Source organism: Heteronotia binoei, chromosome 8, assembly GCF_032191835.1.
Source record: "Heteronotia binoei isolate CCM8104 ecotype False Entrance Well chromosome 8, APGP_CSIRO_Hbin_v1, whole genome shotgun sequence".
Classification (NCBI taxonomy): Eukaryota; Metazoa; Chordata; class Lepidosauria; order Squamata; family Gekkonidae; genus Heteronotia; species Heteronotia binoei.
Window position 1 is genome coordinate 21,305,186 of NC_083230.1, and position 25,767 is coordinate 21,330,952.

Consider the following 25,767-nt stretch of genomic DNA (forward strand, 5'->3'; position numbering starts at 1 on the left):
TTTACAGGCCTTGCCGAATAGTATGTCCTATTGACTGCATTGATTTACATAGGTACTGGATGCTGTTCTGTGTTTTCTCTTCGTTCCCTTTTATCTTATTGTTGTATTTGGTTGGTTGCTATGGCAATGTTTTGCTAATGCAATAAAGATATTGATTGATTGATTGATTTACACCTTGAGTCTGAGTGAGAAAAGCAAACTATAAACAAATAAATAAGTAATGACGATGAGTGGTTTTGAATGGCCTAGGGAGCCATTCAGAAAAGATCTTTAGAATGTGACAAACCTCAGATCCTATTATATGGGACATCAGTTTAGAAAAATAAAGTTAAAATTATGAGAGACTGAAAAATATATATGGCAGAACAGAATCTACTTATCTAATAAAACCTTTTAAACCTACCTTTTGTGCTGTAAATGGTAACTTAAGGTGGCTCACAAAACGAGCCAGAGCTGATAACTAGACCTTAAAACAGAAAGTTATACAAAATTTAAAATACAGGCAATAGCCATATCCACTATCAATTCGAAAGCTTCCAGTACAGCGACAAATAACGGCCCTCCTCTTTCTTCCAAAATATTGTTTCAGAGAACTGGAAAGTGGCCTAATGGATGGTTTTGGTACAGGGTTTCAAACAGGTAGAGACATAAAAGGACCTGAGGCGGTACTCAGGTTCATAATTGGAGAATGTGACGGACAGTAAATAGTTAATGCTTTAATCTGGCCTGAGAACCTTGGCCTGAGAATCTGGCCTGACCAACAAGGGATTCAAATGGAATTCTTTAGTTGAGAGAGTTAGTTAGGAGGGATGGTTAAGAACTGACAATTGGCTGGGAAAGGAGGGCTAAGGGAGTGAGAGAATTAAGAAAGATCCCCATCCAAGCCTGAGGGAAACAGTCCCTACTTCACAAGGTGTAGAGATATGTGAAGCTGGTATTGACCAGCATCCACAATGGCATTCACACAATCATAGTAAAAGTTGGGGAAGTACATGTCTATGTTTACAAATCTCCTGCAGTTTCATAGCCAGCGCATGTTCTATCAGCCTACCCTCATCCTTCTGTATATGTCAGTGGCTTTAACGGCTACCATAGATATTGGAGATACCCAATTAATGCTAAGAATGGTAAGGCACTTGTCAGCTGGGCTGCATGGTTTGCATCTCATTTTTGATGCTAAAGACAGAGGCACCTTCAGATCAGCGGCATGGAATAGAGAGTACAATCCTGATCTAACATTTGTTTCATCTGACTGGAGAAGGAAGATGTTGCCTTTACCTAGATATGCTCTTGAGGGTTTCCCACACAATCAGCATCGACCTGTAATCCTCAAGCTAGGAATCCAAATAACAGTTGTCAGGTCTTTTCCAAGTCCACAGTGAAATTTTAAGAGGGTGAACCGGAAAGGTTTCAGTGAAGACCTGGATAGGTGCCTTGGATGGGTCCCTCCAACACACAATAACTACTATTGATTCATTGGAGGTGTTATATCTTTGGCCAAAAGGAACATTCCTTAAGGATATCGGAAAGAATATATTCCAAAGTGATCAGAGTGAGAGGCTGTGTCACACAACAGGGGACTAGGAAAGGCCTTCTACTGGCTCCCACCACTTTGGTGTCTGGGATGGCTCAGAGCTCCCACCAGACTTGTGTCTTCCTTCTTAACAAAACACCTTCTATCTGTGACTGAAGAGATGTAAGGACCCAGGCTGTATCACAACAAGAAGTTTATTCTAAGTGCTCCAAAACAAATAAGTGGTTTTAATTATTAATGCAACAGTGAAAGTGGAAAAACAGTTAAGGGTGGTGCAAAGAAAATAAAAGCCCTGACGCAACTAACGAAATGTTCCCTTCTTCTAATGCCAACAGACTCACCACCCCTTGGGTAGGGGATCTCTTCCAGCTGCAACCTTGCTCCAGCACAGCCTTTCCAGAGAGAACACACTTCCCTCTCAGTTTGGTGTAGTGGTTAAGTGTGCAGACTCTTATTTGGGAGAATCGGGTTTGATTCCCCACTCCTCCACTTGCACCTGCTGGAATGGCCTTGGGTGAGCCATAGCTCTGGCAGAGGTTGTCTTTGAAAGGGCAGCTGCTGTGAGACCCTCTCCAGTCCCACCCACCTCACAGGGTGTCTGTTGTGGGGGAGGAAGATAAAGGAGATTGTGAGCCGCTCTGCGACTCCTCGGAGTGGAGGGCGGGATATAAATCCAATATCTTCATCTACCTCACAGGGTGTCTGTTGTGGGGGAGGAAGGTAAAGGAGATTGTGAGCTGCTCTGAGACTCTTTGGAGTAGAGGGCGGGATATAAATCCAATATCTTCATCATCTTCTTCTTCTTCTTCTAACTGGTCTTTTATTGTTTCCTCCCAGGTCTCACCCCTCTGAGCAAGTTTTCCCTCCAAAACTGCTGTCCACACAATCAGAGGGACAGAAGGGATCCTGGGAAATATAGGTTACTACTCTAACACAGGCTTCCCTGGATCCTGTAGGCCACACTAGGTCTAGGATCATGACAGGCTGTATAAAAATTTTCTCGACAGCAAAGACCCAGAAGTAGCAGATGAACTACTCCATGAACTTAACACTGCACATAGACAAAAATGGACCAAAGCAATTGTGAATTTGGATTTCTGGTATCCTGGTAGGAAAGCCTGAAGCCTGTTGAAAAATCTAGGTGCAAGCCCAGCTATGCTCCAAGGAAATCCACAGATAACATAAAATGAGGTAGCTGCTCAACTGATATCCCTATCCAGCAGCCCCGTAACCCGAAAACTTCGGGTGGAGGGGCCCAGGACATTAAAAATTTGTGTGTGTGTGGGGGGGAGGGCTGCAGGGCTTGGCTGCTTCTTCCCTCTAGTGGCCAGCTCTCCCAGCCCCAGCTTTCTCTTGCCCTGAAAAAGAAAAAAAAAAGGGGGAGGGGGAGAGTGACTGTTGTGTGCTTGACACCTTAATAAATAAAAAATGGGGTGAGAAGGTGAGGCAGGGGATTATTTTACAGCGTGTCTTCTCTCCTGTGAACTGTTCATTTCTGATTGGGCCCCAGGCTCCCTCACTGTCACTTTCTCTCACTGCTGTTCTTTTGCAGTTTCTCTCTCTCTGCTGCTCTTTCGCTCTCCCCCTTGCTGTCGCTCTCTCTCTCTCTACCGCTCTCTCGCTGTTTCTCTCTCTCTCTCTCTCTCTCTGCTGGTCTCTTGCTGTCCCCCATGCAGTCGCTCTCTCTCTCTCTCTGTGTCACTCTCTCTCACTGCTGCCCTTTCGCAGTTTCTCTCTGCCACTCTTTCGCTCTCCCCCTTGCTGTCGCTTGCTCTCTCTCTCTCTCTCTCTGCTGCTCTCTCTCACTGCTGTTCTCTCGCTGTTTCTCTCTCTGCTGGTCTCTTGCTGTCCCCCTTGCAGTCGCTCTCTCTGTCACTCTCTCTCACTGCTGCCCTTTCGCAGTTTCTCTCTGCCACTCTTTCGCTCTCCCCCTTGCTGTCGCTTGCTCTCTCTCTCTCTGCTGCTCTCTCTCACTGCTGTTCTCTCGCTGTTTCTCTCTCTGCTGGTCTCTTGCTGTCCCCCTTGCAGTCGCTCTCTCTGTCTCTCTCTCTCACTGCTGCCCTTTCGCAGTTTCTCTCTGCCACTCTTTCGCTCTCCCCCTTGCTGTCGCTTGCTCTCTCTCTCTCTCTCTGCTGCTCTCTCTCACTGCTGTTCTCTCGCTGTTTCTCTCTCTGCTGGTCTCTTGCTGTCCCCCTTGCAGTCGCTCTCTCTGTCACTCTCTCTCACTGCTGCCCTTTCGCAGTTTCTCTCTGCCACTCTTTCGCTCTCCCCCTTGCTGTCACTTGCTCTCTCTCTCTCTGCTGCTCTCTCTCACTGCTGTTCTCTCGCTGTTTCTCTCTCTGCTGGTCTCTTGCTGTCGCTTGCTCTCTCTCTCTCTGCTGCTCTCTCTCACTGCTGTTCTCTCGCTGTTTCTCTCTCTGCTGGTCTCTCGCTGTTTCTCTCTCTGCTGGTCTCTTGCTGTCGCTTGCTCTCTCTCTCTCTCTCTGCTGCTCTCTCTCACTGCTGTTCTCTCGCTGTTTCTCTCTCTGCTGGTCTCTTGCTGTCCCCCTTGCAGTCGCTCTCTCTGTCACTCTCTCTCACTGCTGCCCTTTCGCAGTTTCTCTCTGCCACTCTTTAGCTCTCCCCCTTGCTGTCACTCGTTCTCTCTCTCTCTCTGCTGCTCTCTCTCACTGCTTTTCTCTCACTGTTTCTCTCTCTTTCTTTGCTGTTCTCTCGCTGTCCCCCTTGCAGTCACACTCTCTCTCTCACTCACTTTGTTGCTCTCTCTCGCTGTTTCTCTCTCTCTTGCGCTCTCTCCCCCTCCCTTTTCCTCAGGTCCAACAGAGGGGCCCTACAAAGGGAAGGGGGGGGTTAAATAGATTGGCCTGGTCCCTCCTGACCCCCCCCCCCCCCATAGCAATGGGCCTGGTATCCAGAGCTCTAAAGGATCAAGACTTTACAATCAAGATTAAAAAAAAAAGTACTCTAGATTTTGAAACACACCTGCCCTGAAGACTGAGAGCTGCATAAAGAGTAGAAAGGCACCAGGCTTTGACTGCATCCATAATGAGTTTCTGATGAACAAAAGCATCTTTACTAAGAAGTGGCTCACAAAGTTTCTCCCTGACATCGTGAGAATAGAAAGACTCCCAAGGGAATTCAAGAAAACAAAGATAGTTGCTATTTTGAAACCTGGAAAACCAAAACATCTGGCAGAAAGATACAGACTATTTTCCCTTCTGAGCTCCTGTTATAAACTCATCAAGAGGCTAATCTTGAACAGAATCAGTGCCAGAATTAATGAACATGTTCCTATAGAACAGGCAGGATTTAGACTCCATTGTAGTTGTGAAGACAAGCCTCGAAGCTTAACAACTTTCACTGAGGTAGCAGCAGGGTATCAGAAGTGTCTTAAGACATCAGCAATTTTTATCAATCTGTCTGCCGCTTATGACACAGTCCGGAGGGATGATCTGCAGTACAAGTTTCCCCCCGCAGAACATTATTTTGACTCCTAAAAACATGCTAAGCAATTACTTTGCTAAGCATGCTAAGCAATTACTTTCCAAGTAATTATGGATCAGTCAGTCAGCAAGCAGAAGAATAATGGTCTACCCTAGGACTCGGTCCTTGCTCCAGTTCTTCTCAATCTATACATCTCTGGTGTTCCCAAAATGATATCCAGGAAGTTTGCTATGCTGATGACATGGCAATTGCAGTAAAGCACAAATGAACTGAAAAGACTAAGGAAATACTGACCAAGGACCTTGAAATTTTGGCTAACTACTAACATAAATGGCAGTTTATTCCAAGTCCAGAAAAAACAGAATGCTCCTGTTTCCATCTCAATAACAATCTTGCCAACTGTGAACTGAATGCCTACCTTAATGGCACCTGACTTAACACACAACCATATACCTAAGTACTTTGGCATTATCTTAAATTGGACCTTGAGCTAGAAACACAATCTTACCAATGCAGCAGCGAAAATACACATGTGAAACAATGTTCTTCAGAGATTATGTGGTACAACTTGGAGTGTGTCTGCTACAATACTTAGATGCTCTGCTTTGGGATTGGTGCTACAGAATATGGTGCTTCACCAACTCCCATGTTCACAAACTTGATGTCCAACTCAATGCAACCATGAGAACCATCAGCAGATATATTAAACCAACCTACTGGCTACCCATGTTGAGACACATCGCTCCCCTGCATCTCCAAAAACAAGATGTTCTTCTTCATTAATATAGAAAGATCACTGAAAACAGAGAGTTGCCCATCCACAAAGACATGACTAATGTGGGCCTATACAGACTAAGATTCCAACACCTAGTAATAAGATTTGCATAAATCTTGTAACCCCAGCATTTCAATCTAGGGAATGAATAGTTGTGAACACACATGCAATCAGTTCTACACAATATTTACAACCTGATAAAACACTAATGAAAGGCCTGCAGGATTTTACTTGCTATGTAAAGTATGGAAGATGGCTAATAGATTATGAATAGGCTTTGGCAGCTGTGCAGAGCTGTTGTTTAAATGGAGCAGAATACAAGGTTGCACCACAGTTTTTCCATCTGTCGCAGGAATGCGACTGTTGTGCTTTCCAGGGTGATGTGATGGAGATCTTTGAACTGCAATTGAGTACCTTGAAAAGTTAGATATTAGTATTAGGGGGATTGTCTAATTGGTCTGCATATCTGTTGGATCAACTTGGTTACATATGTTTATTATTATTTATTATTATATACTTCCTGTATGTAACTCTGCTGTACAATAAATAATAAAGTAATAGCTCCTAGAAAAAGTGGGTGATCCCTGTGTAGTCTGAAGGAGAAGACCAAGATGGATCCTAAGTTAGGGGAATGGGAAGCTTAGCCCATCCCTAACAAGTCTGAGGGAAACAGCTCCTACAAGACAGGGGTGATCCCTAGCCTGTGGATAAGGAAGGAAACTGGAACTTTTTTGAACGTGCCTGCCTTCACTGACTTAGTCTATTAGACCAAGATGCTTATGCTAATTTATGTAAGAAAAAACAACTAAGAAATCTCTCTCCTCAGAACATACTCCCCTTAGCTCAGCAAGTCAGGTTTTAAATAGCTGGGGCAGTTCTGATACTCACTCTTCCCCCTCGCCACTCTAGTAGTACTTGCCAGTGTTGCAGTTCAACGTGTTGTACAGTCCTGAGAAGGCTGCATTCTTTTAGGGCTCATTTGGTCCCTGCTGTTTCCCTATTGCTATGGGAACATGTTTAATTGTTTTTACAATCTACTTCTAGCCTAAGAACTGTTCTGAAGGATCATTTAGGTTGCCAAGTGTACCATTGGTACAGTGGGTAAGGATAAGGGTAAGGAGGCCATTGGCGCTGCTCCCATGATGGAAGCGGTGGGAAGCGACGAGCTACTGTAGTCGGTTCCAGTTCTCTCTGGCCTCACGCCTGATCCATCGGTGCCGAAGGCTCCATCGGCGCCGACACCTCCACTTCCGAGACCGAGTTGCTCTCACTGTGATGCCTGGACCCTGAAGAGTGGGAGCGCTGAGTCAGGTTGATCTCCTGCTCCGATGCCGATAGGCGCAGCTGCGAAGCACTGCCTCTCAACACCGAAGGGCTATGATGCGGGGACGCCGAGATCTTCCTCGGTGGGGCTGTCGATGTCGAAGTGTCACGTGAAGGTGAAGGGGTGCGGGATGGTCTCTTCTTCCGCTTCTCCTTTGATTCCCCCTTCTTCGGCGTGGATGATCGGGTCCCCGAATCATCCCAATGCCTCTTAGCCGGGGTATCCACTGACCCTTCAGAAGGCCGTGGAACGCCCGCGCTCGACCGGCATCTCGGTCCTGATTGGCGAAGTCTCAGCCGATGTGACCGTCGGGGCCGCGGCCTCACCCATCGGTACCGACGGGCCCGATGCCATCTTCTGCGGACGAAGTGCTGACTCGATCAAAGCTGCCGAAAGCCTTGCCGCTCAATTCTTACAAGTTTGTTTCGAGAAACTCAGACAGTGAGCGTAAGAATCAACTCGATGTCCCTCGCCCAGACAGAGGAGACAGAGGGAATGGCCGTCGGCGGGGGGGGGGGGGGGGCAATCTTTTTTCCACAGGAACGGCACCTCTTAAAAAAAACCCCAACGTCTTTCCAAAGATGCCCAGGAAAAACCCCCACCCAGGAAGGTCTCTGAGGGGGAAAAAAACGAGCCCCGAAGGGCAAGTCCAACAAACTTTTTTTTTTTAACAACACTATCTAACAACTAACTACACAAATAACAAAGGGGCTATATACAAAGGCAAAAAAGCAATCCAAGATTACTTTACCAACCGGGGACACGAAAGGAGATCCTCTCAGCGCAGTGGTCAGAAAGGAATTGGCAGGATCCTCGCACTGGCGCCGGTGAGCATGCGCACTGGGAAGCCTGTGCATACCTGTTGGTGCCGAGCGCGAAAAAATCCCAGGCTTTTTAGGTACCGATTTGGGGATCGGCGCAGGCGCTCTATCCCATGAGTGTGAAGCACAGAGACCACGAAGAAGATCTGTTCTGAAGGATCATTTAGGTTGCCAAGTGTTTCAAGCTTTTACACACTTTTATGCTTCTGGGTTTTAGAGGCTGGTCTTAATGGATGTTAATTGTAATGATTTTATGTACTAGCTTTTGTGTTGTAAGCTGTCTCAAGCAGGTCTCTGAAGATGCAGCATATAAATGTTTTAAATAAATAGCTTCTAAATAAACACAGACACTTGCTTCTGCCCAGCCAGCTGTTAACTCCTTCTCTCGTGCAGGTGATTTGGCAATCTGGAACCCACAGACAGACATTTATATTCCAACCGAACAATCTGATCCTTGACTATTCTCTTTGAAACAAGCTACAAATATATTGATACAGAAGTAACGATGGAAGGCTAAAAAAAAGCAACTCAGCCTTGGCAGTGCAAAATATCTGCAATAGTCCATGTTGAAGTGAATGTTACATCAATGGTTTACACAAACAAACCCAAAGAAATGTGAATGCCTGAAAGCTTTGAGAGGCCCCAGTGAATGCTGAGATTTCAGGCAGACATTGCTGAATACTGTGAGCAGCCTTGGATTGTATTTGTTGCCTGCTTTGAATAACTCCTGCTGGTAATCAATTTAGCAATCACAAAACAGCTGATAATGCTGCTGAGAAGGTTTTCACTGGTTCATTTTTGCTTTTTATTATACATTGATATATTTTTTGAAAAAAACAATTTATTAATTGTAAATTCGTCAATAACATTACATCTTTATACCATACATCCTGTTATTGTATCCTGATTCAAATCCAGTTGAAAATAAACAGACAAACACAACAAAATACAGTGAACCACAGAATTATTAAAACAGAGAACAAAGGTAGATTGTTTCATAACTTCCTACGATACTTGCGGTTCTTGCAAACCAACCATTCCTTTTTCATATATTTTTCCTCTATTAATCATTTCTTACAAAGTTTAACCCTTTACTTGCATTTCTCATCTTTAACTCTATTTTGTATCCACTGATACAGTTTCTCCCATATTTGATTAGCCCATTTTTTTTTATTTTCCATTAACTACTGCCGTAAGTATATCCGCTTCTGCAGCTTGTAAAACCTTATCTATTAATTCTCCCATATTTGGAGTTTTCTCTAGTCTCCAATATTTTGCATATAACATTCTCGCGGCGGTGAAAATGTGTATCACCAGATGAACATCTTCCTTAACCACATCTTTCTTAACCACTTAATAGAACAAGTTCAGGTTTAAACCGGATTGCCGTTTTCAACATTCCTTGAAGGAGTTCATAAACTTTGATCCAATATTTTTTTTGCCTTTCTGCGTGTCCACCATAAATGGTAGAACGTGCCTATTTTTTCACCACATTTCCAACACTTTGGTGATAATCCTGGATATATCTTAGCTAGCTGAACTGGTGTAATATACCACCTGTGAAACATCTTAAATAAATTTTCTCTAAAATTTACCGCCTTAATAATCTTACCGTTGATCTGCCATACTTGTGCCCATTGCTCTAAATCTATATTTTTCCCCAGGTTTTGTGACCATTTTATCATTACTTCTTTCACAGTCTAGTCTTCCAATTTCAGTTGCATAAGATAATTATAAAAAAATTTTATTCGTTTATCCTCCTTACTCATTAACAGTATACATTGATATGTTTGATCTGTAGAATAGCCTCCTGAGTAACAAATCTGACAAAGAATACAAGATGCAAACAAATTTTTATCTGTCTTTGGAATTCTCAGTATCATGTAGGATTACTAGTATTCTTATGTATATATCAAAAACTACTGTAACATTCCTGAGATGCCTTCAGTACTATGGACAAGACTGCAAGCAATTTGGAACAATCAAATGCTTGCAAAGAAAATAGTAACAAAAATAACTGTAGAAAAAGGGTTCTCTTTTTTTGAAATCATACAGAATCATCAAGGTGCTTTATGGAAATTACCCGAGGAATATGTAAATTTTGTATATTATTAAGATTCTTATTAATATGATGTAAACATGGCAGATTGGCAAAAGTTACAGTTACCATTTTGGTTTGATGTTTCGGTTGTTTGTTTGTATTGTAATATATCTATTTAACAATAAAACTGGTTTAAAATTAAAAAAAAATGAATGCATTAAAGCCAATGGAAATGTGCCATTGACTTTTGGATTTTCCAGATGGAAAAATGAATATTTCTTTAGAAACTGTTACCTTTTGTGGATCCGGTACCTGCCTTCTTCTCTTTTTCTTTGATAAGAAATCCCTAAAAGGCTCAACCAAGACTTCCACAGAAAACTTCTGAATGATGTCAAAACCACTTCCAGTTACAGTAATATTTCGTCCTCCACTGAAATTCAAGCACATCAAATAAAGCAATAAATAATGAAGTTCTGTTCCTGCTCAGACGCAAATGCAGGCAATTTTTCATTAGTTATTCTTAACTGGAAAGCACAAGATGGTCCAACTTTACTGAAGCTTAGTAGGTTGTGTTTGGATGGGAGACTACCTGCAAATCCTGCACTAAGGTCTGAGGTGAAAGAAAAGTGGAACAGAGAGTTACCCATGCATATTTAACTCTCCCCTCCCTATGAATTCTATCCAACATTTATTGTGCAGAGGAGGAGAACAGTTACAGAGATGAAGAATGTCTAAAAGTTATCCCTGCATCTACTTCTAATATCTGGTTTTGAATTTTGCAACCACATTTCTGTGCTCACCAACAGGAGAAATGTACATACATCTGTGTCAACAGTACATACATCTGCGTCACACTACAAAGTATGCAAAGACTTTGGCCAAATTTTGCTGTTTTCCTTCTCACTCAGGTGTTTTGTCTGGTTGGCCAGTCGTCCTATTTAGAAATTATTTATCTCATATATTTTTATCCCACCCTTCCACCAAGAAGCACAAGTCAGTGTTCTCCCTTTTTTTCATTTTAAGTTTCACAACTACCTTGTGAACTGAGGTTGACAAGAGTGACTGGTTCAAAATCATCAAATGAGCTTCATGGAAAACGGGGATTTTAACCCTGGCCTCCAAAGACTTTTGTCTGACATTTTTTGTCTGACACTTTAGCCACTATACCTCACAAGTTAACCATTTTAATAACTCTGGTATAAGATAGTCTGATGCACAGGGCTTCACAAAATAAAATGTCTCTTCAAAATTTTGTGATAGCCTTAATGGAATCAGTAAGCCTGTTGAATTCCAGATAGCTCAGATTAAGCACAACAGGTTTTACTTTTAATTTCACAAGTCAGTTATTCCTTACTCCACTATGTAAGTGACCACTCAAAGAACAACAATTACAGGTAAGTGCAAGTCTATTAAGAACATAAGAGAAGCCATGTTGGATCAGGCCAATGGCCCATCCAGTCCAACACTCTGTGTCACACAGTGGCCAAATACACACACACACACACTGTGGCTAATAACCACTGATGGACCTCTGCTCCATATTTTTATCTAACCCCCTCTTGAAGCTGGGTATGCTTGTAGCCGCCACCACCTCCTATGGCAGTGAATTCCACATGTTAATCACCCTTTGGGTGAAGAAGTACTTCCTTTTATCCGTTTCAACTCGACTGCTCAGCAATTTCATCGAATGCCTACAAGTTCTTGTATTGTGAGAAAGGGAGAAAAGGACTTCTTTCTCTACTTTCTCCATTCCATGAATAATCTTGTAAACCTCTATCATGTCACCCCGCAGTCGACGTTTCTCCAAGCTAAAGAGCCCCAAGCGTTTCAACCTTTCTTCATAGGGAAAGTGTTCCAAACCTTTAATCATTCTAGTTGCTCTTTTCTGGACTTTTTCCAATGCTATAATATCCTTTTTGAAGTGCGGTGACTAGAATTGTACACAGTATTCCAAATGAGACCGCATCATCGATTTATACAGGGGCATTATGATACTGGCTGATTTGTTTTCAATTCCCTTCCTAATAATTCCCAACATGGCATTGGCCTTTTTTATTGCAATCGCACACTGTCTTGACATTATCAAGAGTTATCTATCACGACCCCAAGATCTCTCTCTTGGTCAGTCTCTGCCAGTTCACACCCCATCAACTTGTATTTGTAGCTGGGATTTTTGGCCCCAATGTGCATTACTTTGCACTTGGACACATTGAACCTCATCTGCCGCATTGACGCCCACTCACCCAACCTCAACAGATCCCTTTGGAGTGCCTCACAATCCTCTCTGGTTCTCACCACCCTGAACAATTTAGTGTCATCTGCAAACTTGGCCACTTCACTGCTTACTCCCAACTCTAAATCATTTATGAACAAGTTAAAGAGCATGGGACCCAGTACTGAGCCCTGCATCACCCCACTGCTTACCGTCCTCCACTGCGAAAACTGCTCATTTATACTCACTCTCTGCTTCCTATTAATTAGCCAGTTTTTGATCCACAAGAGGACCTGTCCTTTTACTCCATGACTCTCGAGCTTACTAAGGAGCCTTTGATGAGGAACTTTATCAAAAGCTTTCTGGAAGTCAAGGTAAACAACATCTATCGGGTCTCCTTTGTCCACATGTTTGTTCACCCCCTCAAAGAAATGTAACAGGTTAGTGAGGCAAGATCTTCCCTTACAGAACCCATGCTGAATCTTCCTCAATATGTTCATCAATGTGCCTACTCATTCTGTCCTTGATAATGGTTTCTACCAACTTTCCCGGTATTGAAGTCAGACTGACTGGCCTGTAATTTCCCGGATCTCCTCTGGAACCCTTTTTAAAGATGGGGGTGACATTTGCTACCTTCCAGTCCTCAGGAACGGAGGCAGATTTCCATGAAAGATTACATATTTTTGTCAGAAGATCCACAAGTTCAACTTTGAGTTCTTTCAAAGTATAAAAATTGTATAAAAATATGTAGTGAAGCTCAAAAATTCTTGAGGGTGCTCCTTCCCTCTCCTCTATGCTGCTTTTTTGCCCTTTCCAGCATAAAAGGAGGAGATGGAATGCCCCTCCCTGCCACTGTAAGCGATAGTGGGTGTGGAAATATAATGGGCAGCCATGTCAGCTGGCAGCATTGCTGGATGCAAATGGTAATTCATCTAAAACTCTAGAAACAATCCAACTAGAAATTGATAGCATGGAGTCTGTGGCCTGATTTGGGGCCAGAATATCAGATGAAAAGGTTATTGTTATATCGTAGATCTTTGGTTCTGTCCAGGTAAGGTGACAGCTTCACAACTTTCTTGGGAAGATCTTGAGAAATGGCCATAGCACTGCTCTGGCGTTGAAAAGTAGGGTGATCATGATTAAGTGCCTGCAATTCACTGACTCTTCTGGCTGATTTTATGGCTACAAAGAATACTTTTTTCATGAATAACCTAAATGAGCAAGTGGTCATGGGTACAAAGGGCCTGCCCATCAGTTTGACTAGCACCAGTGATAGACTTTATTGGCAAATAGGGGGCCAGACTGGTGGGAATTGGTTTAGGAACACTTGATTGAGGAGCACTTTGGATTCCCTTGGGAAAAGACTGATTTGTCCCCATGCACACCTGAACACAAGCTATGTCTGCCAGATATACTTTGACAGAGGATGAGGACATGCCACCTAGTACTAAGTGTAGAAGGTAGTCAAAAATTTGACTAAGGGTACTGGATCTATTTATTCCCAATTGGCCCAAGATGAGAAGCACTTCTATTCTGAGGAGTAAAAGCATCATGTTGAAAGCTTTTTAGCATTTAGCAGTATCTGTTCAACTGATTCTAAAAAAGCAGTTGCTGGGGAACAAATGAGCTATAGTGTCAAATGCTGGCTTTGAATGTTTGGGTGTAGCAAAGGGCTTTGCTGGGGTGGGAGGGCATAATATCTTCCTCAAGTAGGGTTGCCAAGTCCAATTCAAGAAATATCTGGGGACTTTGGGGGTGGAGCCAGGAGACGTTGGGGGCGGAGCCAGGAACAAAGGTGTCACAAGCATAATTGTACCATCACATTTAAAGGGACAGCACACCTTTTTAAATGTTTTCCTTCTATAGGAAATAATGAAGGATAGGGGCACCTTCTTTTGGGGCTCCTAGAATTGGACCTCCTGGTCCAATTGTTTTGAAACTTGGGGGGGGGGTACTTTGTGGAGAGGCACTAGACACTATACTGAAAATTTGGTGCCTCTAACTCAAAAAACAGCTCCCCCAGAGCCCGCGAAACCTCCAGATCAATTCCCCATTATACCCTATGAGAATCGATCTCCGCATAGGGAATAATGAAGCGCTCAGCAGACGTTCCCCCCCCCCCCTTTTCTGGTGAGCCTGAAGCAGGGGATTGGCCTCTCTACTCAAGAGTTGCTGCCACCTTCTTCACAGCAACACAGACACACCATCCCAAGAGGAAGCCTTTCAATCGGAGACTGAAGCCTCCAGAGGTGCAAAGGCACATGGTCCTCAGGGGGCGGGGCTTCCCCCTGCCGGCCAGCTGACTGAGGGCAGGAAGGAGCCTGGGAAAGCGGAAGAACTCCCGCTGGGACCTGGGGATTGGCAAGTCTATCCTCAAGACACTCTGAGTAGCATAGGGAACCATGCCTATCTCAGCCAGAATGGGGCTATTACTATGGCTGTCATGTTTTCTGGCCTTATTTTGCATAACAGCTAAAATGTCCCCTCTCCACAGGATCTGGAAGGTGTCTCCTAGTGAAGCACAACAGGACAAACAGCTTTTTGGTGTCCACTGCAAACAGATCTATATTGGGCAGGAAACAGTTGTTCAACTCCATCTTCTGAGGTGTTAGGGGACTGCAGATGAAGAAATCTACTATGTCATTGCTGCTTCCTGCTGCGTATACCACTCAGATCATGGACTCATGGAAAATGCACCATCCCCACATTTTGGATGTTAAATGGCATAAATTGTTGAAGCTGTGCTTCCCTGTGAATTGATCCTGAACACTGCTGTTAGATTGACTGTTGCTCCCTGGGTGTTCTTTCTCACTAGGTGTGACTGGGCAGAGAGGACTAGGAAAATCACTTTCATTTCTAAGGTGTTTATATGGAGAGACTTCTCATGGGTGGACCAAATACTGCTGACTGTGAAGGAGTCTACAAGAACACCCCAGCCTGACTGCAAAGCTCACAGGTACCATAACAATGAACAATATCTGATACATCTGACGTTCACTCTCAGATAATGAAATTTTCTTTTCCCTGGAGGTGATGACTTCTACATGATATGAGAAATATAATTATATTCCATTATCTTGTGAAAATGTCTCCCTTGGGTTTAAAGCAATCTAACAATTACATCAGAATAAAATCTACATCTCAGCTCATGAAACTAGAACACAGATTTAAAGCAGAAGCATTGTATTACCTGCGTATGCTCGTTTTGGGCTGGATGCCATCAATTCTAGGGTTATCTGTATAGGTAAAGGGTTCGTGTTCTATTCGTTTTTCAGTGCTTCCATGCCGTACTATTACAATAGCGCTTCCAACCCTGGGACTTGGCCCAGTAACACAAACGATTTCTTCACCAAATTGGATACTGAAGAAATGAAAAAGTAATGCTGATGAGATCATTGTTGTATAAAATACATAGACATCGTGATTTTTAATCAAAATAATATATGAAATCAACCATTTCATAGTTAAACTGATATACGGATTAAATGGGATTAAAATTGGAATAGGGCTGCATTAAAAAAATAAATCCAGATAGCCAGGAGAACCTGAGAATTTAAACAATGGATAAGTTTTATTCTTTAGTTGATCCACAGTGAAGAAAAATGACATTTTTAGGCACTCGTTTAAAAAAATACGTTGCATATGGTCCTGAAAGCAGAGCCTTTCCCCAATACTCTGTGATAAACAAATTCAGTTTTTCAGGAGTGCCCTAACTTTATTTATTGTAGGACAATATCATTTTAATGGACGGTTGTCTGTTCTATGCCAGCTAAGGAGATCCTGTGGGGCTTTCTGTCCATGCATTTATTATATGAAAATAAGAGTAAAAACATTCAATAAAATACAAAAGTGCTGTCTTCACCCTTCCTTTCCTTCTATTTTCTTTAGCTTTCTTTTTTGTTGATTTAATATCAAAGGATATCTTATATAGTAAACAACCAAGAGCCAACTTACACACAGAAAAAAAAATACTACTCTGCTTGTGACAACAGGATAACACAGCAATCAGGATATGACCCTGGAGGTCCCTAGATGACCCTGGAGGTCCCTTCCAAATCTGTGATTCCATAATTTGGGGTAGGTATTTGTGGGTTTCCTGCATTGTGCAGGGGTTGGACTAGATGACCCTGGAGGTCCCTTCTGACTCTATGGGTCTATCCATGATTCTAAAAAAAAAGAGAAACTTCTCAAATGTAATGTGCAGAAGTTTTTTTAGGGGGAGGGGATTTATGCTGTGTTTATTATTAGTTGAATTTGTTTTTGATTTTTCACTTTTTCATTTGTTTCTAGTACTTTTAGTGGCAGGCTTCCCAAGCTCCAGTTGGGGTTGGGGTTTGCCAGTGGGATCCCGGCCCCCAAAGAGCTTCTTCATACGTGGTAGGGCATGGTGCAATGATGTCACCCAGAAGTGATGTCATTGTGCCGGCATGTTGTGTGTGGACGCTCTAGCTATTTGGGGAAAACTCTATGGTTTCATGCGGGGATGCTCTAGCAACTTTGGGGGAAACTCCATGGTGTCATAAGAGTTCCTCCCCAAAGTTGCTAGAGAATCCCATGCAATGTGCCTGGCGCAATGATGGCACTTTGAAGTGACATCATATTGCTGTGCACATGCTATGTACATACAAGAAAAATCCCCCACCAGCAGCCAGTGGGGACTTGGCAGCCCTATTCAGTGGGACGCAGATTTCTAGGCTGTATGTTTGTTTCCCCCCACCACCATCCAATTGGGATTAAATTCTCTGGGGACTGTACCCCACATGCAAAGGATTCTCACTCTCAAATTTCAGGCATACAAGAAGGCAATGCCCTGTTCTGGAGGCAACTACATTTCTAGCCTGGACAGCAGTCAAAGAAAGGACAGATCTCTTAAACATATACTTTGGGCATGTCCAGTTATTCAGTCTTTTGGGGAGGAAGCAGTTACTTATGTCACTTTTGTATTAAAAATATTTATTGATCTTCGAGGATGCTTCTGAATTTTTAAACTATTTGCCAGTCTCCTGGAGCTAACTGATGAGAAAGAAAAATTGGCCCTCCAAGCCCTCACCACTACTAAAAGATTTATTTTAGAATGCTGTGGACACAGAAATGCCCACTTCCCATAATCCAGTGGATTGGGGACTTTACAGCCTTATCAACATTTGAACATATGGCACAGACGACAATTGTGCGTGAACAGATTTTTAGATATCTGGAAACTTTTTATACATATCTGCCTGTAGACTTGCCATCACATTTGTTTCCCCCCTACTTTGATTTGTTTCTTCCATTTACTTTTTGAAATGCCTGTAAATAGTTATAGACTGTAAATAAATATTTTCAGAGAAAGACTTATCCATTATCTTTCCCATTACATACTGGTCCCATAACTTATCATACCACATTTCAATCATGGGGGTATGAGCAGGTTACCAATTTTTAGCAATCGTCATTGTCAAGATTAAAGATTTCTGATTTTTACTCGCCAACTTATCAGGCCAGATATCAAATAAAAGAAGTTTAAAATCTACTGGAATGGTTAGATCTAATAAAAGTTTTATTTGCTCTACCACTTCATATTCCAAAAATTTGACACGTTGGGATATTCCCACCACATATGATACGGGGAGCCTTTAGTTTTACAGTTCCTCCAACAATCTGGACTTGAGACCCTAGAGATTTTACTCATCATGACAGGGTTTAAATACCAAAGTGAATACATTTTTAAAAACTGGCGTTGGATACCAATGCTTTTAGCCTTAATGGAAGGGGAGTTCCAGATCATTTTCAAATCGCTTTTATCTAGCCTTTGAGGTAGTATTCAATTCCAGCGTTTAATATAAGAGGGTGGATTTGAGTGAAGAGAGTCAATTAAATAATTAGATATTTTAGAAAGCAAACCTTTCTTGCCATTGCCCTCCTCTTTAAGAAGGACCTCAAATGGCGTCAATTCATATCTAAGAGTTTCTTTCCTCTGAAGAGAGTGGACCATATTCTGAACTTGAAGGCATTGATACCAATTGAAATTAGCTCCTAATTTCTCTTCTGGTTGTTCCTTAGTAATAAGGCAACATTATAATGGAATGATTCAGGAGATGTTTCAAGGAAGGGAATGGGTCCACTGACTTTGCTACTAGATACTGTATGTGTTATTATTTATTTATTATATATTAATTTATTTTTCGTATTTATATCCCGCCCTCCCCGCCGAAGCAGGCTCAGGGTGGTTACCTATTGTTGTGTTCATTATCCTGTTACCAGAGCATTGTATTTCTTCTTATGGAATACAATTTATCACTCCTTTGTCATGTTATGTTTGAAACTCATGGTTCAGCTCTCTGCTCCCCCCCCCCACACTGCACACTCTGCAATCCCTATCTCATTACATTGCTCATTAGAGGTCTTGTTCTATTGACTGCATTGTAATCCGCCTTGAGTCTCAGTGAGAAAGGTATGCTGTAAATAAAGTGAAACATGTACATAAAGACTGCAGTAGGGCTGGAACTAAAATGAATAGGTGAGAAGAAACCTCAAATACTATATAAATAGACATACACTATACCAAGTCCCAGTAGTTTGGATTCTACAGCTCTCTGCTTTCTAAGCTGGGTCCTATGATCCTTTCACACCAAGTCTTCCTCTACCAAAGCAAATCTCTCTCACTGGACAAAATCTCATTCCATCAAAGGAAGACGAGAGCAATACAATACAACCAATAATCACTCACACACAACATAACCCAGTGCAGCAGCAAGGTCCTGCTAATAGCAAAGTATGCTAAAGAATATGAACCCGTAAATGCACATTCTCAATGAGAGAAACAGTGTCGAGCTGCTAGTTTATACAGAAGTCAGAGTCCCTATCTAAGCCACTGGGGCAGTTAATGATTAGTGGAATGCTGATCACAGACAGCAATATCATTACAACCCGCTTTGGTGAGAATGTCTGCTAACTCTTTTGATTGGCTCAAATGCCTGTCACATTATCTGCTGCCTGTTGCCACTCAGCTAGGACTACAGCTCTCTCCTGCTCTCACTGTGTCTCGCTCTTACCATCTCTCTCTGCAACTGTGAAAATAGACATTGAGAAAGCACTGCATTACAATGGACACTTCCACAGATTACTGGGTGTTGTTACTTTTAGCTATTAGATGTGTTCTGATGCTGAGAATAATGAAAATCACTGTGATGTTCAGTTATTTCATTAGCTGCTACCTGACTGTATCTCCCTAATAACTATTGACATCCTCCCTGACATGCCGCTGGCAGTCTAATGATAACTCAATAAACTGTCACATCGGAAGTGTATCACACGCAGTCTCTCTTCTGCAAAAGCTATTTTTAGGAGCACTAAAAAATCCTCTCTGTGGTACTCCGGGTTAGTACATAGGCAGATCGAGGACTCAAGATCTCTCCTTTCTTTGATGGGGTTATACTCCCCTTTAAAAGGTAGGTTCACTGCTTAGGAGTGCTATTTGAGACAGCGGTCACCTTAGAAAACCAGGTGGCTGTGGCGGCTCTGAGTGCTTTTGCCCAGCTTTGGCTGGTGAATCAGCAGTGCCTGTTTCTGGTTCAGTCAGATATAGCCACGGCAATCCATGGTTTAGATACATATGGACTGGATTACTGCAATGTGCTGTATTTGAGTCTAGTGCAGAATGCTGCAGCTACACTGCTGACTGGGGTCAACTACCAGGAGCATATGACCATGATAGTATAGTGATTACACCGGCTACTGATCTGCACCCAAACCCCATTCAAGATATTGGTTTTGTCCTAAACCCCTACAAACCTGGGGACCAGGGTATCTGAAGAAGAAGAAGATATTAGATTTATATCCCCACCCTCCACTCAGAAAAGTCTCAGAGCGGCTCACAGAGCCCCCACAACAGACACCCTGTGAGGTGGGTGGGGCTGGAGAGGGCTCTCACAGCAGCTGCCCTTTCAAGGACAACCTCTGCCAGAGCTATGGCTGACCCAAGGCCATTCCAGCAGGTGCAAGTGGAGGAGTGGGGAATCAAACCCGGTTCTCCCAGATAAGAGTCCGCACACTTAACCACTACACCAAACTGGCTGTCAGAAGTACTGTCTTCTCCCATATGTTCCTATCTTGGAATAAAGATCACAGCGAGAGGCCCCTCCTGATTTTCCCACCAATCAAAGAAACTCATTTGGTGGGTACATGAGAGAGGGCCTTTTTGGTGGAAGCCACACGAAGGAGATGTGCCTGACCCACTCACTGTTGATCTTCAGGAGAAAGTTGAAAACCATTTTAATTAGGCCTGCATTTGACTGATTTGGTTTTAATTTATTTTATTTTTATTTATTGGCAGTCTTCACTAGCGTTTAAATTGTGGCCTTTTGTGCTTTTATTCATATTATTTTTACAGTGTTTTACAATTGTTTTATTTATATTGGAAGCCGCCTTGAGTTCCAACAAGAAAGGTGGCTAGTAAATGTTATAAGTGAAGGAATGACTAAATAAATGCATAGGTATATAAGTCTTCACTTGATGTTGAAGTCAATCACTGTTGAACATGGACATGTGAACCATCATCACAAAAGATAACTCGGATGAGGTTAGAGGTTTCAATTAAATCACAGCTCAAAAGGTACGACCCAAGTTCTACTCAATCTCATCCCTTGATGATACTTTGCACTGGAGATAGCAAGGGACTTCCTTATTGGTTACAGATAAAAGTCCAGCTGAAAACTACACGCCATGTGAAAAACCTGAACTTCAGTAATTAGCTAAAACTTGCCATTGGCTATTGTTGTCTAGGGATGCAGTGTGACTCTATGGCAAAATCCTTTGCACTGTAAAACAGAGTGAAACTGCTTCAACTATTCCTGAAGTAGGTATAAGGACTTTTGGGCCATTCAGCTGGGACTGGACTATTGGACTGAAACAACTAATCAACTTGCTTTCTGGCGAGTACCCTGAGGTGATCTGGAAGCTGACTGGCAGTAACTCCACCACCAGCTGCACTTCAGCTGAAGGAATCCCAATTCAGTCTCCTTCCCGCAAGGAAAATTGAGACTTTCCCCAAGTTTCCATTCCTAGAAAATAAAGAACTCCATTTTCATGTTAGATGGCTGGGCCTGAGAACACCTTACTCTCTGTCCGTATATATGACTTGTGGTCAACGTTCCCTCTAAGTTGAGTTAGTGTTTTTTAGCCTCTGGATCACAGTTTTTTGTCTCTGGCTCACACATTTTTGTCTTAACTCAGTAAAAATGACCTCAGAGCAAATTAATGTATGCAGCTCACAACTTTAATGCCAGTAGTTCACAAAGTCGAATTTTTGCTCACAAGACTCCACAGTTTAGAGGGAATATTGATTGTGATTCTCCACTTGAGGACACACTGGGGTCTCCTCAGAGTGCAGCTTGTGAACTACTGTGTTAGAACCATATCAGAGGTGGAAAACTCAAGATATAGTTGCAACGAACATGTGCCTCATACTCACACTTCACAGGGCACATCACCAAGGGAAATATTAACATCTTGTCTCGAGCCAGTGTCCAAGTTTGTGCCACTGATAGTTAGGGTGGTCCCTCCAGCTTGGGGGCCTTTTTTGGGATGTATTCCTGTAGGTTCTGGATCCTGTGTGGAAGAAATAGTCACAGACTAGTTAAATTCAGGGGTTTTTTTTGTTCTTCTGTTTCTTCCTGTTAATAGGAATCCGAACAAAAGAACAGATCATTAAAAATAAATGAAAGATTGTGAACAGATTCATATTTAAAATTTACACAATTTCAAGCTGCTATTGATTTTGAAGGCCCTTGTTTCAACATAATGGATTAATCAGGGGTGCTGAACTCATTTGTTATGAGGGCCAGATCTGACATAAATGGGACTTTGTGGGGCTGAGCCATGTGTGTCATAAAATGTAATGCCAGGTAGTGGAGATATAAACTTTATAAAGGACACAGACAAACACAATTAAAGATATTTTTTAACTTAAAATACAAACACGCTTAAAACCCTTGCAATATTTTGTTTAAAATGGAAAGGTGGGGGAATAGTGGGATTTGACAATATGATTTGAAAATAAAACATCATGAAAAAGTACAAGGATCACAGCAGACACTAAAAATATAAAATGCTCTGAGCCTGGGAAAACATGAAATGGCTGGGCATTGCAAGATTCCCCTACTTGGGGGTCTAATCAGATTGGCAATGGCTCTCCAGTGCAAAATCCCCCTTTGACTGTGTGTTCCCAGGTTAGAGTACTCACTAGGCACCAATTTTCAGGTCCAATCAGCAGAGACAAGCTGGCTCAAAGCATCAATCCTTTATTTGTAAGGATACAACTCCAGGAAGCAACAGCTTCAGTTGACCATAGGAATAATGAAAAGTGAAACAGAGCTCCTCTCCACTGAAAAACATTGAAGCACAAAGTTGCAAGGAAAACATGGAATGGATTTTCCATTAATGGAAAATCTACTTCACATTTTCTTTGCAGCTTTGCTTCCTGTTGCAACTGGCAAAGACAAGGCAGAAAGAGCAGGAAATTTTGGCAGCCTTGGAGCGTCAAAGGGTGAGGACAGGAGCGGGGGGGGGGAGAAAAGAGTCTCGTGGGCCTGATTAAAGCCCTGGGTGGGATGGTTCTGGCCCATGGGCCAGACATTTGACACTCCTGGATTAGATGTTGGTTCTGTTTCTGAAGGTTTCTTTAGTTCTTACTGTTTTCAGTTTGAGACCCAGTGCTTCTTAATCCCCTTTACATTTTTTTTGAGTGTAACTACCACCACTACAGGAAAAAAAACAGAAGAAAGGCCTTTGACTTTTAAACAAAGAAGATCTATAGAGTGGATCTAAGAATGCTGTGAAAATTTTGTAAACAAATACTGGTTTCACTCAGCTAAATGCTGACTTCTTGCTTCCCCTTTCCCACTGCAGGCCCAAATGCTGCTCCTGGGAGGGGGAAACCATGCTGGTTGCTGTGACAGACGGGAAGCTGTCCTGCCACTGAAAACCAACACACTGCTTTGCAACCAAGACTATGGGACTGCTGCTCCAGCATTCAAATCGCCTTTGAGGAGGTGATGGGATGTTGGGAGGAACGGTGGCAGTCAGTTTGGGTCTGCCTCAGCAAGACAGCAGACCGTTTAAAGGGTAGCTCTGGCAGAGTTGTTTAACTCTACCTCTGGGACAGGACAGAGTACCTAACTGTAAGGCCTGTCTCTGGCGATGAGCAGACCTGACACCATTTAGCTTGATTCTCGGGAAAAGGCAGGCTGGTATGGGCGGGGGGGGGGGGGAGTCCTCTGTGTGTGTGTGTGTGTGTGTGAAAGGATCCAACCTGGTGGCTAGGTAGTGTGAAAGGATCCAACCTGGTGGCTAGGTAGTGAAAGCTAGTTTATAATCGCAAGCATTAAATCAGGCTTCTTTTGTGACTCTCTGGAGAACCGAGCTGCGCATTTGAGTCTATCCAAACCAAAAATATACCTGTAAAACACCTTATCAATATTTTGGGGTATATTTTGGCTTCCCAAACGTATCTAAGGTTTTTTGGAAGCACCCCTCCCCGCACTCCAAAAAACCCCCTTAAAAACCCCCAGATATATTCAGGAATTACCAGCAAAACAGGACTGCCCAGAATGCAGCTGAGGCTGCAGGGAGAACTCTCACCACAGGATCAGCTGCTGGGCAAGTTCTGTCAGGCAGCCTGGTCTAAACCAGGCTGCTCAGCAGAGCCTGTGGGGAGAACCTTCCATACGGGATCAGCTCTCGGTGGGCTCTGTTGGGCAGTCTGATTTAAACTGGGTTGCCTAGAAGAGCCCCAGTCAAGCTTGCGGGGAGATCCCTGCAGGATCCACTCCTGGGCAGGTCCAGTTTAAGCCCAGAATTCTCCTCACAGGATTGCCTGCTTGGCAGGGTCTGTTGGGCAATTTAGTTTAAAGGGCAGAAAAAATTAGGATGTACTTTCACGGAAACAATAGGGTTCGAAGCTTTCCAGTGGAGAAAGAGTCATGTCATCTCTAATTAGGATCAGCCCCTTCTGTGATCACAAAAATAAGCACAATATATAAAAACCAGAGTGTAGTTTACAGTACAAAAGTCTTGCAAAATGAATTCTCCCTTCTGGTTTATCATGTCAGCAAAGTATTAATCAGTAGGACATCTTATGCTCTGAAAATGATGTACAGTACAACTTTCTCATTCATTTTCCTTTTTTCGTAAGCCTTTCTAATTGAGTTAGAAAACTGAACGAAGTTCTGAAAAAATTGTACACTATTAAAATAACTCCCTCTTACAGTTTAACAAACTGGAACTGCACTTGCCATATCTGATTGCATATTTTTTTAAAAAAAACTTCCAATGTCAGTTTCTTTATCTCTGCTGCGCAGCATACCTACTAAAGCAACCGTCAATAGTTAAAATAAAATTTTGTTTCCAAATTCAGAACTTTTGATAAACATCAGACTTTCAACACAGAACTGGAAGAATGAATAGTTTTAAAGGTTCAGAGGACAGAAGACTCAGATTTGAAGGAAGTGTATGCAGTATGTAAAATGTAGAATTCTGATTCATTTTGATAAAAACGTCAATACCCCAAAACTCACACTTTTAAGCCAGAGGTAAGGATAATCCAGATTTGAAATACATAATGTATATAATATATACCTTTTAAATATTTTTGTAATAATGAACCAATTAGTAAGTGCTATGTCCAAAGAATGTCTGTGAATCAAAGTAGTCAAACAAGAGATGGCAAGACTGAATATTGACATCTTGGGAATCAGTGAACTAAAATGGACAGGAATGGGTGAATTTAACTCAGAGGATCACTACATATATTATTGTGGGCAAGAGTCCCATAGAAGAAATAGTGTGGTCTTTATAGTTAACAAGAGAGTGAGGAAGGCAGTAATGGGATACAATCTCAAAAATGACAGAATGATCTCGGTCCATATCCAAGGCAAACCATTCAATATCACAGTAATCCAAGTCTATGCCCCAACCACTGATGCAGAAGAGGCTGAAGACCAGTTCTATGAAGACCTACAACACCTTCTAGAATTAATACCAAAAAAAGATGTCCTCCTCATCATAAGGGACTGGAATGCCAAAGTAGGAAGTCATAAGGTAACCGGAACAACTGACAAGTTTGGACTTGGAGAACAAAATGAAGCCAGACAAAGGCTAATAGAGTTTTGTCAAGAGAACAAGCTGGTCATAGCGAACACCCTCTTCCAACAACCTAAAAGGCGACTGTACACATGGACATCACCTGATGGGCAACACAGAAATCAGATTGATTATATACTCTGCAGTCAAAGATGGAGAAGCTCCCTACAGTCAGCAAAAACAAGAGCTGGAGCTGACTGCAGCTCACATCATGAGCTACTCATTGCAAAATTCAGGCTTAAACTGAAGAAAACTGGGGAAGCCATTAGGCCATTCAGGTTTGACCTTGATCACATCCCTTATGAATATACAGTGGAGGTGAAGAATAGGTTTAAGGAACTAGAGTTGATAGACAGAATGCCTGAAGAACTATGGACAGAGGTTCGTGACATTGTACAGAAGGCAGCAATCAGCACCATCCCAAAGAAAAAGAAAAGCAAGAAAGCAAAGTCTGATGAGGCTTTACAAATAGCTGAGGATAGAAGGAAAGCGAAAGG

At 42.5% G+C, this 25,767-nt stretch overlaps 1 protein-coding gene across 1 annotated transcript in view; it reads right to left on the reverse strand.

Moving 5' to 3' along the window:
• The window catches only part of PLXNB2 (plexin B2), a 171,113-nt gene that overhangs the window by 72,073 nt on the left and 73,273 nt on the right, over nucleotides 1-25,767 (reverse strand). Inside the window, exons 15-17 of the mRNA XM_060244805.1 lie at nucleotides 21,603-21,739; nucleotides 15,342-15,512; nucleotides 10,234-10,369 (exon numbers count right to left, since the gene is read on the reverse strand). Of these exons, the coding sequence (XP_060100788.1) occupies nucleotides 10,234-10,369; nucleotides 15,342-15,512; nucleotides 21,603-21,739 (444 nt within the window). The remainder of the gene's footprint in view (nucleotides 1-10,233; nucleotides 10,370-15,341; nucleotides 15,513-21,602; nucleotides 21,740-25,767) is intronic.